General features: G+C 39.8%; 1 protein-coding gene across 3 annotated transcripts in view; it reads left to right on the forward strand.

Annotated features, from left to right (window-relative positions):
- Positions 1–15,290, forward strand: part of brip1 (BRCA1 interacting helicase 1) — an 80,550-nt gene that overhangs the window by 9,822 nt on the left and 55,438 nt on the right. For all 3 annotated transcript variants that reach the window (XM_051065439.1, XM_018701106.2, XM_051065440.1), the window contains exons 7-14: positions 5,676–5,948; positions 9,488–9,709; positions 9,881–10,080; positions 10,173–10,305; positions 12,344–12,498; positions 12,604–12,781; positions 13,028–13,168; positions 14,013–14,174. In XM_051065439.1, coding sequence (XP_050921396.1) covers positions 5,676–5,948; positions 9,488–9,709; positions 9,881–10,080; positions 10,173–10,305; positions 12,344–12,498; positions 12,604–12,781; positions 13,028–13,168; positions 14,013–14,174 — 1,464 coding nt within the window. The remainder of the gene's footprint in view (positions 1–5,675; positions 5,949–9,487; positions 9,710–9,880; positions 10,081–10,172; positions 10,306–12,343; positions 12,499–12,603; positions 12,782–13,027; positions 13,169–14,012; positions 14,175–15,290) is intronic.

Raw genomic sequence — 15,290 nt, forward strand, 5'->3', positions numbered from 1 at the left:
TCAAATATGGATTACTTGGGTAGCCTAGAACATTCATGATAAATTAAATGTAAAGCTTTTGGTATTAACATGAATAGGTATAGCATCTTAAGTCAACCCATTGCTGCAGTAAGAAGCAACCAAAACAGGTGCATCAAGTAACACCATGTTCTCAAAGGTATCAAGATGCTGTTTCTGGTGAATAATCAATGTTCCTGAGTTCTCTGCAGATCTCAAAGACCAACAGGTTACCCATAATCATTAGACACGCTCAACCATAAAATGCTGTCGCAGAGCTCACAAGGAATGGTTGAACTCTCACAACTGCGCCTAAACCTGTCACAGGTGTGTGGCTTGGATTTAGAGCTGTGGATGATGAGAGGTGGAAAAAGAGGAGGAGGGAAAGTGAAGTCGAAAAAGCGCGTCCGTCTCTGGTTTCCCTGCAGCTACATGACCTGGGCTCTTTTGTCCTGCGAGCGCTGACTGACGGCCTGAATGGGGCCCTTTGAAGCAAGCTCCAGTTTTAATTAAGAGGGTTTGCCTCGCCTGGGCCGCTGATCTGTGAAAGCCACGGGGATAAATATTGAATGGGGTTCACCCGCTGGTTACTGCGCCCGAGGGATAAACAGGTGCTTTGGAGGGCAGATATTTGCCATGGTCCCCTTCTGCACAGTGTGGTCATATCGGTAGAAGGGGGTGTTCGGTGTCATGTCTTCTGAGGTATTGGCTATTGAAGCCCACCCTTATTGGAATGAATTCCAAGTCCTTGAAAGCTGTGGAATGAGGAGCAAATTGGCGTCCAGTGAGAGGCGCCAGTGATACCTAAGTGATCCACTGCCTGCGGCCCCTCAGTGCCCTCTGACTGGCCCCCTGGAGTGTGAGATTTCCATCTATCAGGTGTTGGCAGGGAGTATAGCAACAGAAGCCTACCTGTGAATATTCTGAGGTGTTCAGTAACACCACTGACCTCTGTTCTGTCAATTCGAGAAAGCTTTAGCCACTGTGTACACTTACACCTGGCAGTGTTGTGTCCCCAGAAATGTATCATACTTGAAGGAGCTAAGTGAACTTAAAGAAACTTAGTACACCTATTCCAAGTGAACACAGTAAACCTGGAGACATGTAGGAAACCTAAAGAATCTTATACTACGTATACTTTTATTATACAGTGTAGCTGTAACTGCAGTGTTGATAGGAAAACAGTTCTTTCATGTAACATGTTGTTTGACAAAGCAAGGACATACTCATTGCTAACAGCACCCAAAGAGCAACACCAGTGAAATTGTTGTGTGCTGAAAGAAAGCAGAGCTGGTGTCCCATTTGCCCCTTTTGCCAGTTATCTGCATTCCTTTCTAGGGGGTGTCTGTTCTGGGCTGTGGGGCCAAGCTTGAAACCTTGTTGTCCTGGTATCTCGGGAGGCAGGCGCGTAAAAGGATACTCTTGTGTCAGCTGTTTCCTGCTGCTGCTTTTGACAAGGGCCTCTATTCATCAGCAGGCCCTTCCACTCTGCCCGAGCCCACCCCTCCTTCCCCCTCCTGCCAATGAATAAGTAATTATTGGCCATCTTGGGGCAGGATATTTGGATGGCTCTATTTAATGTGGCAGCAGCAGGTAAGGTGATCAGGCCCAGGGCCCAGTCTGTGAAGCGTAACTGTTCCAGAAGAGAAAGGTAACTTGAACTGGTGTTGGGGCCCTGCAGCACCTCTGTTTATTTTTCACATGGGCTCAGGGCTCGTTATCCCTCTTAACTCTGGGAGATGGCTCTCTAAGGGCTCTCTGTGGCCTGTACTCCATCACACATTGTAATATTTGATGGGCAAACATGCTTGGAAAATCTGAGCTGGCGAGTAACTCGAGCTCCTCATCTGTCATCAGAAGTGCTACCTTCTGATCCCCATCGTAAGTTGCGATGCATGACAACACATACCATTCATTCTTACGTGGAATCATTCAGGTAGTTTGCAGAGAATTTAGGGCTAAACATTGTTTCCAAACTTATCAATAATGTTTATTCAAGAAACAAATTTCTGATAATCTTTTTTCAAAATATAGTAGCATGCGGTGGACATATCAATGTTGACCTTTTGCTGGAGGTCACCATGATGTTATTCCAATCAAAAGACAGGAATTAATGGATAGTCTTTTCCTTTATCATCTGTACATATGGTTTGATTGTAGTGAGGCATATGGATAAAATCCTCTGTCAATGAATATGTCATTTTATATTGCAATATAGATATACAGTATATCATACAGTTTTAGGAAAATCAGTTGAGGGACTGTTAATGTATTGAATTGCCAGACAGGTAATGTCTGTTTCTGGCTTATCCAGCATACAGCATATTAAAAAAAAAAAAAAAAAAAAAAAAAGCTAACAAGTCATGGTACTTCATCGCACTGATGCTGTAAGGTCTATCATTCTAATGATGCTATAAAGTAGACCTGGTTTACTCAGAGATAATAAATGAAAATCTACCTTAGTACACAGGATGGCATATACATATACACATATAACTCTCATACATTTGACAAATCTATCTCATTGTATATTATCACATCACCCAACCATACTGTTTTTGATAATTATCATTCTAAAATGTAGGTTACGCAACATTAGCTGTCCTTAGGTTACTGGTCATACCAGACCAAGTAAGACTCGAGCAGCAAAACTTCTTGAGTGTATGCAAAATTGAATCGGCTATCAGAAGTTAACCACACCAATCAGATATTTCATAGGACATAACTACTTTGAAATTATATGACCCTGAATTAGGGTCTCGTTTTGCAGAAAATGCAGGGAAAAAAAAGTATGGGCTGCAAAATGTATATTGAAAGTTTATCTGGATTGTAGTATTTCTTTTGCACCTGTTTTTTGCCCCAGATTTAAACAGACAAATTTATTTGACAAAATAAAATAGGAAATGAATGAACCATACTTATGTGTTAGATTATACATACAGCATATGATATATAGAATATATTTAAAGATAAATTACCACTAGTACTACTACTGCTACTACAACTGCTGCAACTACTACTGAAAATATTGATAATGACATATTTTACACTTGACAATCCTAAATGATTATACTTACAATTCTAGATTTGAAAAGCCAGTGATTGGATGTTGTATGTGAGCCACTGAATGGCCAAAGAATACACCACTTAAAAGAGCTCAACACATAAGCAGTATCAGTTTCATAAATGTGCTGGCTACACTTCACCTGTGAGCGGGGGAAAAAAAGAATCCACCACGTCACTAGATGGCTAATTATGAAGCAGCTACATTTTCCCAGCTGCCACAATGGTGGCCTATCAACTTTCAGATGCAGAAAAGGTCACCTGGTACAGAGAGAGGGACAGGACACCTAATGTATGGATACAAATTCTTTATACTTTGTTTACGTGTATACGTGTTTTGCAAACAAGCAAACAGAACAATCTGTCAAAAAGCCTTTAGAAACAAAAGATAGATGGTGTGCTTTGTATTTTGTATTGTAATACACTGAAAAGCTATATATGCTATGTAGTTGTATGTAAGCTACAGTTTGTAATCTAATATTCAGATTATTTAGAAAATTAGCTATGCATGTTGCATACCTCACACAATAGCATGTGCTTTGTGTGTAAATGAGATGTTGTGATTGATTGAACCTTGATTCCAAACTTTAAAACACATCAACGATAATCCAGCATTAACATAAAAATGAGATTTAAGATTGTAATTTATTAACAGTGGCTTAGTGGCTATGAATAAATAAGTATCACTGTTGGTCATGTCACACCTCAGACCGCCAACCAGCCTTATCATTAATTAAACAATGCAGTGTGTACACGTATGTGTTGCAGTTATAGTGTGGGGTAATAGGCCAGTTATTTAATACATGCCCATAGATAGAATGACTCAAGTGCAACATAGTGATAGTCTTGGTGCATGGAATCTGTGTCATCTCCAACTGCATTTGCTGTTAGACTAAGTGCAAACAGACCGAATGAAGAAGAATATAGATCAGAGAGAGTGTGGTGATTGATAAATACAGTCTCAGCCAATCACATCACTGATACTGCTGAAACAGATGTGCCCGTGAAGCATGACCACCGTGACTCATCAGAGGGAGAGAGGGCTTGTCCCTCATGTTGTCTTGATGGTGCAGAGCAGCACAACATGAACACACAGCATCATAACCCATTCCCCCGGTCGCACATTGTGACCTTTAAACCCGTGCTTATGTCATTTTACTATTTTTTTTTCTGCTACACAGTAAACTAACTAATCAAGCAACGTAATAACCATAATATGTATTTTAATCATTTCAACAATAAAAAATGAAACCAACTTTTGCCAGAAACAGTGGAAATGAGGCTGTGACAAAGGGTTAATGATCCTAAATCCATTGTCTCCCTCATAAACAGGAACACAGAATACTGAATACTGATCAGACTAAGGGTCGAAAGTCTTTTTGCTCATAATTTAATTAAGGTAAGCACAATGGGGGACATTGAGTAATGGTACTGTGCTGTGGTGCAGCACAGATTTATCAACCTACAGACGGGTGACAAATTAAAGGAAAAACTTGAAGAATGAGTGGGCATTAGGGGTCACTGAATGGTTTAAGTAGGAAAGTGATGTGAATCATATGCTATGGCCTTCACAGTCACCAGATCTCAACCCAGCTGAACACCTGTGGGAGATTTTGGACTGACATGTTAGACAGTGCACCACTCTCCCTCCCGTAGAGTTCAGAGACTTGGAGAATCAATGCTAAGGCGGATGGAGATGTTCTGACAACTCACGGTGGCCATGTTTATTCCTCCTTAATTTGTCATACATCCGAGCCGTCCTGCTACCTTCAAATGGCTGCAGGGATTTAATGAACTGAAGATTTTCATATGATACGAAACAGATACTGTAAGAATCACTTGTTAACTCATAGATCAATGCAAACTGCTTCAGCAATGTTACTGCTTGTAATCTCATTTCAACCCCCCAGCTGAGTAGTGTTTTCCTGCTTACAAAAGCATCATATTGCCAGCTCAATGACACTGCACCAGAAACAGACATGGTTCTGAGACATCTGTTCTCAGTGCAACATATAGGCCAATCCACATTGAAAGTGATTTTGGAAGCATTTTTTGTGTCCATCACTCACGTGCCTTATGGGCTACATGGGCTTCCATTGTATTAAATGTATCTGTCCACACTGACTCTGAGACATGCATCACCTCATCACCCAATCCATAAATAAAAACAATGCAGATGCAGAAGTTGAGGCTGCTTAAAATATTATTGATTATTACATGAACTACATGAAACGTCTCATATCAGTCAACCCGACTGATATAGTTTGTCCGGCCTCCATTCTCTCTGTTGCTGACAGACATCTGGTCCTGATGAGAGATGTCTGAACAGAGGTTGGAGTCAGTCGTGATTACATGGACAGAATGCTTCAATAGTGCTTACATGTTGCTCACATCTTGCTTTTAATATGTATGACCAGTAAGTTCCAATTTCCAACTGTTCAGCTATCCAAGGTTTAGTTCCACGAAAACACAGCATTTGTCTCCACATTGTTTAACAGCATAAAATGACAGTTGTGTGTATTATGCGACTCACAGAACAAGATCTAGGACTCAACTACAGTATATAATAAAATGTTGAAATCTATCTCAGCATTTGTTTCATTTTCTCCACCCAGGCCCCTGAACTGTGCTCCCAGTGCCCATGTGCTTCAGCCAAAGAGGGTGTGAAGGACAAAGACAAAGATGGCAAAAAGAAGATTCCTAAGATCTTCTTTGGCACTCGTACTCATAAACAGATAACTCAGATTTCCCATGAGCTGAAACGTACAGTTTACTCCAAAGTGCCAATGACCATCTTATCCAGCAGAGAGCACACCTGTGTTAACCCAGAGGTGGCGCCTCACTCCAACCGCAATGAACGCTGTAAGGACCTGCTCAACGTCAAGGATGTGAGGATTAACACTGACAAACACACATGCACACATTCACTCAAAACTCATTATTATTCACATAAATCACTTGTATCTGTTTTTTGTTTCAAGTAGTCATACCTTGTAGGATTTAACAGTGGCTGTCTGATCCTTTATAGAACAGTTGTGGTCAAATTGAATGTGTATGGGTTACAATCTAACAAATTTCCTGCAACAAGTACTACATCTGTAAAGCTTGCCCTTCCTTTAGTGTGCTCTTGTAGAGTACAGTTGTTAAAGAGATGGATATCTAAAATGAAGGTGCGTATTGCAAACATCAGGTAGGAACTCATTGAACCCTTTAAATAAGTACCAAACTGACCCATTTAAGGTTTCATATGAGGACAAACCTATGAAGAGTTAAAGGCAAATCTCCATCAAATAATTTAAACCAGTTTTCTTTTTCAAAGGATAGTATTAGCATATTATATCAGCTAACTGATTCATCATTCTAATTTATAAAACAATTTATCAGTCATAAATATAAATATTGATAATCTTTTTTTTCCTTTTACCTCTAATAATGACAAAACCGCACACATAAATACACTAATGGACAAGAGCTAGATCAGTAAATTGGGTGGACTAATATACTGGCTGATTACCTCACTGACTATTCTGAGACCGTGTCTCCATTGCATAGTTCATCTACCAGAGAGCATTTGTTGACTGTAAAATGGACCTTTCACTGCATTGCTTGGTTACAGTTCTTTAAGAACCAATTTTAAGGGATTCTTTTTTTTAAACCCTAAATATCATTATTGGTATTTACATCAAAAATCCAGGTTAAGATTTTTATTCCATGACTGACACCTGAATGCTGTAGCCATAACTCAGGCCAGTTCAACCACCACATTTGTCAGCATTCTTGCCTCACAATGAGCTGCACTGGATTTGAATTGTAGTATTTTGAACAGGATTGAGCCCTGTCCAGCTGTGAAAACTCATGACACATACTTTCTTCATGGAATGAAACTTTTATCCACTGGTTACACTAGCTAGTGAATTACAATATAACAGACACAAAATGTAATCACAACATTTTGAATCCAATTAATTTCTCTCTCATACTCTCATAACTTTACCACACACCATCATGTACAGTGAATTGACCTTTGCTACAGAGTTTTTCAGTCACTCTGTAACATGGGCCCAAAGTAACTAATACCAGCCAAAATTCCTTCAATAATATAGCCTTAGAGCAGCAATTATGCTGCTACAATATCCACAATTGGTTCAGCAGGTTCTTTTTAACACACTTAAATGTCAAGAACCATTGAGTGAGCTTTTTTTTTTAGAAACTTGAGACACTTGTAACCCCTCATACTGTCCTAAACCTGGGGCACCTACTGTAATGAGGACAATTAAGCTGTCATTGGAGGTGTTTGCCTACATGGCAATTGTCTGACTTTGTCATATGAAATAGCTGGCCCAGTTATAACCCCTCACTGGAGTGGGTGTCACTGATCCTCTGTGTCTTCATCACCTCAGGGTCTAGTCTAGTCAGTGTCAGGTTACTGCGCTGTACAGACACAGAGTGATTCATATACAAAGACAAACACTGATAAGCTAATGGCATCTTGAGTCAAAACACTTACCTTCCATTTTAACTTTGCTATAAGCTGTCCTGGCTTTCCTAAATGTGGCTGCACTGGCCATTAACACCAGTAATTCCCCTTTCAGCGAGCAGACAGGATTTAGAGTCAGTGAAGTGTCCAAGTGTAGCACATCATTGTGAGAAGTAGGCACATTTTACTCAGAGATTATTATTGTGTCTGGAGGTTACTGAGTCCACTGGTGCACAATATCCCCTAAAGCTGTTCAATTCATAAAGAACAGGGTGGGACATCTAAAGCAGGCACCTCTACTGACTGAAAGTAATTGAGTCTTGGGACATAAGATGCTGCTTCTTTACACATCTTCTTCATTCAGTGTATGAGTGTCAGGACATGTAAGCCACTACAATAGCTGGAACACCTGATCATAGGCAGCCTCTAAAATACTGTATGTCAACTCTGGTAAAAGGGGACAGTAGTCTCAGAAATTCTAAAGGTACATATTTTAAACTGCCTCGACTAGTTGCAACAAACAAAGGGGAAGATGTGAGATTCTGAAGACTTGAGAATATTAATCTTTTTTTAATAAAGGTTGCTATTGGTCAATAAATTGTATTGATTATCAACCTATTTACATAATATGTTAATACCAAAAATGTCTTCTTTTTGGCAAAGTGGAAAAAAACATATGTAAGACCACAGAAAATCAATTTGCAACTCTTTTCATCCATTAGTCATAATCAGTCCTTTCTCTTAAGGAGAAAATGTTTAAAAAATTCCCTGGTTCGAGATTTTCACGTGTGAATCTTTTCTTTTTTTTAGTGTTCTATGATAGTAACCTTAATATGTTGTAGTTTTGGACTGGGTTTGTTGGACAAAACAAAATATTTATATATCACCTTCAACTTTGGAAAATTGCTATTTAATGAAATTTTAAAGGTGTAAGATGTATTTATTCTGCGTTAAAAAAAATCTAAAAATGACTAGACCTATGTTATATATTTTATTGAGCTGTGCTAGCTACTTATGTTATCCCAAATATTTACAGCAATTTTCAAACCAAGAGAAATCTGTAATTTTGATCAAGGTAATTGTTTGTTTCATTTGGTTGCCTATTAATGGCATCATGTCCCCTTTGCACGTTGGTTAGCTTTGTCAAGTCAGTTTTATTTACATAGAATTGACTTGATTTGACAAAGCTGATACTTTGTCTTTGTGGTTGCCAGAAGTGTCAAAATTGACATTTTATTCAGTTTTAAGCTACATTTTTAAGATTAAAAAAAAAAAAAAAAACTCAATTCACAGATTAATCAGATAATGAAAATGAATTGAGAATTGTGTTTCTCAATTTCTGCCAGTCACTTAGAAAATGGTCTGGTTCTTATTCGAATTCTTGTTTGAATTCTATGGTTTTATGCAGCAGGACACAATAAAAAAATCATCTGGTCCTTAGCAGGTTCTAAAATAATTTAAATCTAACTTTGGGTGTAAAACAGCACGCAACAGATTCCATCCACTGTGTCATCATTTATTATTTATATATTATATTAAGTGTGAAGCCAAAATGGAGAAACCATGTGTGAAAAACTAAGTACACCCTATGATTCAGTAGCTTGTAGAAACATCTTCAACAACAATAACTTGAAGTAATGGTTTTCTGTATGACTTTATCAGTCTCTCACATCTTCATGGAAGAGCTTTGTCCCACTCTTCTTTACAATGCTGCCTGAATTCATTGAGGTTTGTGGGCATTTGTTTACACACAGCTCTCTTAAGGTTCTGCTGCAGCATTTCAGTCAGGTTGAGGTCTGGACTTTGACTGAGCCACTGCAACACCTTGATTCTCTTCTTTCTCTTCTTTTTTCTTCTGCTGGTTTAGCTGTCAGACAGATGGCCTCACACTTGACTCTAGAATAAATAAAGTTTATTATTATTATTATTAATAAAATGTGTATATCACAGGCCAAGTCGTGCCGCTACTACCATGGTGTCCACAGGATGCGGGATCAGAGCACACTACAACGGGTCCATGGGCTACATGAAGCCTGGGACATTGAGGATCTGGTAGCAGTGGGCAAACGCCTTTGCTCATGCTCTTACTATGCTGCCCGCGAACTTATGCAGGGTGCCCTCATCATCTTCTGTCCATATAACTACATACTGGACCCAATGATCAGAGAGAGTGTGAGTAGAGTTTTAATATACGCCAATCAGGAAAAATGTTTCAAGGAGAGGGAGGAATAGATGAGATAAAGTCATAGAAGCAGATTACAGTATATGGCATGCAGTATTAAGGGATTAACCACTTCTCTTCCTTTCTTCTTTGTCTCTGCTTTCACTATCCATCTTCACCAGATGGAAATCAACCTGAAAGGCCAGATCTTGGTGCTGGATGAAGCCCACAACATTGAGGACTGTGCAAGGGAGAGTGCCAGCTTCACGTTAGACTACAAAAGTCTGCTGATGTTCAGGGATGAGCTGGACGGCATGGTCAAGAACAACATCAGACGCTCCAAACATGAACCACTCAGAGACTTCTGCTTCAGCCTAATCAAGTCAGTCATTTAGTGATTCAGTAACTCAGTTGTGCACATCTGCGGTTCTCCCAATTTGAGTGTGTATTTACTCAGGATATCTTTTTGTGTAGCTGGATCCAGGAGAGCCAAAGCCTGATGTGTGAAAGAGGATATGAGCTCGCAAGTAAAGTCTGGAGTGGGAATAATATATTGGATATCTTTCAGAGCCTGGGCATCACTGCGGGTACCTTTAACATTCTAAAGGTACACCAAACATTTTTTAAGTTTATCATGTCCTTACACTTCATGACTTTATAATTTTCTTTTAATCTGATGTATACTTTGAATTTTGCTGGTATTATTAGTAGTTAGCAGCTCCACTTAACTGAAACATTGGCCTAGTTCAAATGTCCAGCCTAACCCTTAAAGGTGCTATATGTAAGCTTTCTTGCTGATAGCAGGTGGTGGTGACGGTTTCTTTCCAAGAGCTTCAGCCATAATCGTGTTTACAGTAGAAGTTAGAATGCGCAGGGGCTAGCTGGTTAGCATGCTAAGCTGTTGCTTTCCACCACTGGAGACAGCTCTCGATGAGTAAAAGAATGATGCCTGATGCTGAACTAGCAATGTCTCTTCTAGACTGGTAAGTAAACAGCTGTAAATGCTAATGTTTACTACATAGTAACAGCAAAAACTTGCATTTGGCTCCTTTAAGCACTGAACCCTCACAGTGGAAGATAACAGTACAAGGAAAAACTTTCTTATAAGAGGCAAAAACCTTGAGCAGAACCAGACTCAGGGTGGACAGCCCCATGGCCCACAGTCACAGACTATTTCAGAGGTTTGCTATTTTGTAAGCAAAATTGCGTAGGAGGAAGTGGTTTTGTGGCTAACTTTTCCTTCCAGTTACTATATCTTAAGATGACAGTAATGTGATATTGCAGTCTGTCATGTGATTTGTGAATTTTTGTTTCATTCACTTTTGAGATGGATAATAAGCATTCCTCAAGTCAGGGGAGATTCTCCCTTTGAACATTATAGCTATTTGTGGGACTGTCAGTTTGATACTGTAAAATTGTCAAAAGTGTCAAACAGAAATGAATGTACACTCAGTTAGTGCTGTAAGAGAGACACCTGCAACAGCTGCTTATTAATGCACATTAACCACGTGGCAGCAGTGCTTTGTATTAAATCATGCAGATACAGGTCAGGAGCTTGAGTTAATGTTCACACCAAACACCAGCCTTTTGAGTATTCCAGAAACTGCTGAACTCTTGGGATTTTCATGTGCAATAGTCTCTAGAGTTTACTTAGGTGGTGCAAAAAAAAAAAAAAAGAAAAAGAAAAAAAAAGACAGCCAGTGAATGGCAGTTGTGTGTGAATGAAAATCCCCTGTTGATGAGAAGGTCAGAGGAGAGTGGTCAGACTGTAGAAACTCAGATAATCACTCCTTACAACTGTGGTGACCAGAAAAACATCTTGGAATGCACAACATGCTGAACCTTAAGGTAGACTGGCTACAACAGCAGAAGACCATGTCAAGTTCTACTCTTATTAGCCAAGAGGAGAGATCTGAGGCTGCAGTGGACACAGGCTCAACAAACCTGGACACTAAAGATGCTGCACTGATGCCAGTGGTATAGTCGATTGGGTGTAATGTTGTACTGGTGTGAGGAATGCTTCTTTGGCACTCCTCAGGTCCCTGAATACCAGTCAGTCATTGTTTGAATGCCACAGCCTATCTGAGTATTATTGCTGACCATGTTCATCCCTTTATAGCCACTATATACCATCATCTAATGGCCACTCCCAGCATGATAAGTCACCATGTCACAAAGCAAAAGTCATCTCAGACTGGTTTCAGGAACATGACAGTGAGTTCAGTGAGCTTCAGTGACCTCCTCCTGAATGCAGTAGAACACCATAGGGATGTGGTAGAACAGCAGATTGGCAGCATGAATGTACAGCTGGCAAATCTGCAGAAATGATGTGATGCAGTCATGTCAGCATAAAGTAATGTTTCCATCATCTTGTGGAATCCATGACATGAAGAACTGAGGCTGTTTTGAGACTAAAGGAAGGCTCTACTCAGTCTTAGTATAGTGTTCCTATTAAAGTGCTTTCTGTACATATACTGCTAAGTTAAGATAACATGACAAAAAAGTTTGTACATGTTTATGAACGTGTACTAATTCCCTTTGGTTTTTCACTTTGATCATCTTTAGCAAAATCAGTTTTTTATGGATGGGAAAGGGAAAGAGGAGCAGCGTTCTCTCATCTTGTCCACTGTCTTTCTGTATCACAGAGAAACTTGGCAGCAGTAGTGGAGGAGGAGGAGTGTGTTGGTGTGGTTAATGGTAGAGAGGACAGAGTGCAGATTCCAACCATCAGCTCAGCTACCGCCACTGTCCTCAAAAACTTCTTCATGGTTCTGGATTTCCTCTACAAGGACAACTGCAGGTCAGAGACAACTCAAAGAAGTCAGCTAAATCCTAAATCATGCCAGTGCCTCAGATGGACTATTGTATGGATTATATACAGTTGCTGTGCTCCATGTATCTGTAGGTTTGCTGAAGACTACCGGGTAGCTCTGCAGAAGAGCTACACTTGGACAAACCAGGCTCCACCCGATGTCCCTGATGACCAGGGCTTTTTTGTCCGGCCACGCAGCAGACAACGCAAGAGCACCCGAGTCAAGACAGAAGTATTGACACTCAGCTTCTGGTGTTTAAACCCTGCTGTGGTAAGAGGCTAGGTGTGGCAGACCTTGCCATGTAGGCCATTACTGAGGTCTGACTGAGTACCTGACAAATGCTAATAAAATATGTCATGAAAAAATAAGTAATGTTAAAGACTTTTTACAGCTTTCCAGGTTCTTCAACCTCCACTGAGCCACCATGTACCCTTTATGAAAAATATTTCGATTATGGCATAAATTACTACTGAATCATCCCTGGAGGTTCATTGTGCCTGTGTGTGTATCTCCCAGGCCTTCTCTGACCTGAGTGGGTCGGTGCACAGCATTGTGCTGACATCAGGAACCCTGTCACCCATGGGCTCCTTCTCCTCTGAACTTGGGGTGAAATTCTCCATTCAGCTAGAGGCCAGTCATGTCATCAACAAGTCCCAGGTCAGTTGCACATGTCATTGAGCCTTAGGAAACCTTGTAATGTATGAATTCTGTGGCAGTTCAGACAAAGTTTATTTTGTAAGTAGGGTTTACATGAATACTGTGCTATGTCATATTGCAGAAGAGGTTGATTCCTGAACTCCAACTATAATCCTAATTAGATGATATGTCTCTTATTTATGACTTACAAATTTATGAGCTGAAAACCTCTCTTTATTGACCTCAGGAGTAATTGAAATCCCTAAACTTCCTGAAGGCTACATCCCAGAAAGAGATGTATTACTGTCTCCATCAGTCAACATGAGGTCCAGGTCTTCATAGAGTTAATCAGACTGGAAGTGCAGGCCTGTGACTGTTTCAGAAGGTGGAACTCAGGCATTAAAGCTGAGGGTGTATCAAACAATCTGAAACTTTGACCCTGTATTGCCCCACATCTGTCACAGTGCCACCTTTGTCCAGCAGGTGTCACAGTCTAACTACTTGATGGAGATTAAACTCATCTGAGGATCTGACTAATGGAGTCGGTCAGAGGTTTTACACTCTAGACAGAGCACTTTTGCAATGATGACCACATTTGTATCACCTGAGCTGACTAATGTTAAAGGTGACATTGAACATTTTGCAGATTAGGTCTTGTGGGTTGGGCTCAGGAGGACCTGAAAATCTAGACAAACAAACCTTACAATTCAGCTTTAACACTAATAAGGCAGTGCACATGACAATTAAACAATATGTTTTTGGAAGGGATACTGGGGGGTATTTGTGTTTGGGCCATGCTCAAATGTTTCATTATAGGTATTACATTGGTGATATCAATCATAGAGTTCTAATGCCCTCTATACAGGTTTGGGTCGGCACTGTTGGTGCAGGACCCCAAGGCAGAAAACTCTGTGCCACCTTCCAACATGCTGAAACTTACACCTTCCAAGACGAGGTGGGTGCCCTGCTGCTCCATGTATGCCAGGTCGTGACCAAGGGTGTGCTCTGCTTTTTGCCTTCTTACAAGGTAAATATACCACTAAAGCATGCTATACTTAAACAGGAAACACAGGCTATGGAATTACTGGTCTGGTGGAATAAGAGATTGATGCGTTTCAGCTACTGTCATCAGTTGACAGTCCCACAAAAGAGATTTGTAAAAAACAAAACACTAATATCATGTCCAAAAATTGTTTTTATTTACACTGGTTTGAAATATATGGATGCCGCCATACAATCCAAAAAACATTTGTTGTTTTTACCTCTAATTTGTAGTATAACTTTATTTGTCTGGGACAGTTCATATTAATTGATATGGCATTGGTTAGTGTACATCAGTAGGGTTTTTTGTTTTTTTTAACAAAGGATTGGTGATTGCATCATCGATTCAAATTATTTACCTTCACCCTCTTATTGTGCAACATAGATGCTCAAGAGTGTAAATTCCATTGTATTGAAGTGGTGGTGGATGTTTTGCTTTCGGAACATTAATTTTCACATTTTACCACTGGGAGGAGCTAGAGACCACAAACTGGAGTGATGTCCAATGCTTCTGTAACAAGGAACAGTTTTCAAAGCCTAGACTGGATTCCAGTAGATCCCACTGCTAAGAAGCAGCTGTTGGTGGTGTCATGTGTTACAACAGATCACTACGAATCAATAGAAGTACTTGTCAGGTTATTGTTAAATGCTGTCATCCTTACAGAGCTGTATCCACTTTCAATTAATGAGGGTGCTATTGAGAGCACACTCATAGACACTTTGTCCCCCTTTGTTTGTTATGCTTTTTTGTTCATGAATAATTAATGTACACTGCAGCTCACTTGTCACATTAGCTTACAAAGGGGCAAGTGGATTTCATTTATCATTGTGTGTTTGTTAATTTGTCAATTAACGTACGGGAAGCATAAAACGTGAGGGTTTAGTCATTATGAAAATTTAAAAAATCAGCTATAGTATATCAGTATATCTTAATATTATAATGCAGTGGTTACTAACATTTTTGACTTACAATCACTTAAAATGAAGCACTCTCTTTCAGCCCATCGTCATGTGCATCGATTGTAACCAGTTGAACATTTTACACCAATTTTTATTTCAATAGTTTTTAGAGGTAAAATTTTCCAGTAATTCACAGGAAAAA

This window comes from Lates calcarifer, linkage group LG21 (assembly GCF_001640805.2).
Source record: "Lates calcarifer isolate ASB-BC8 linkage group LG21, TLL_Latcal_v3, whole genome shotgun sequence".
Lineage (NCBI taxonomy): Eukaryota > Metazoa > Chordata > Actinopteri > Centropomidae > Lates > Lates calcarifer.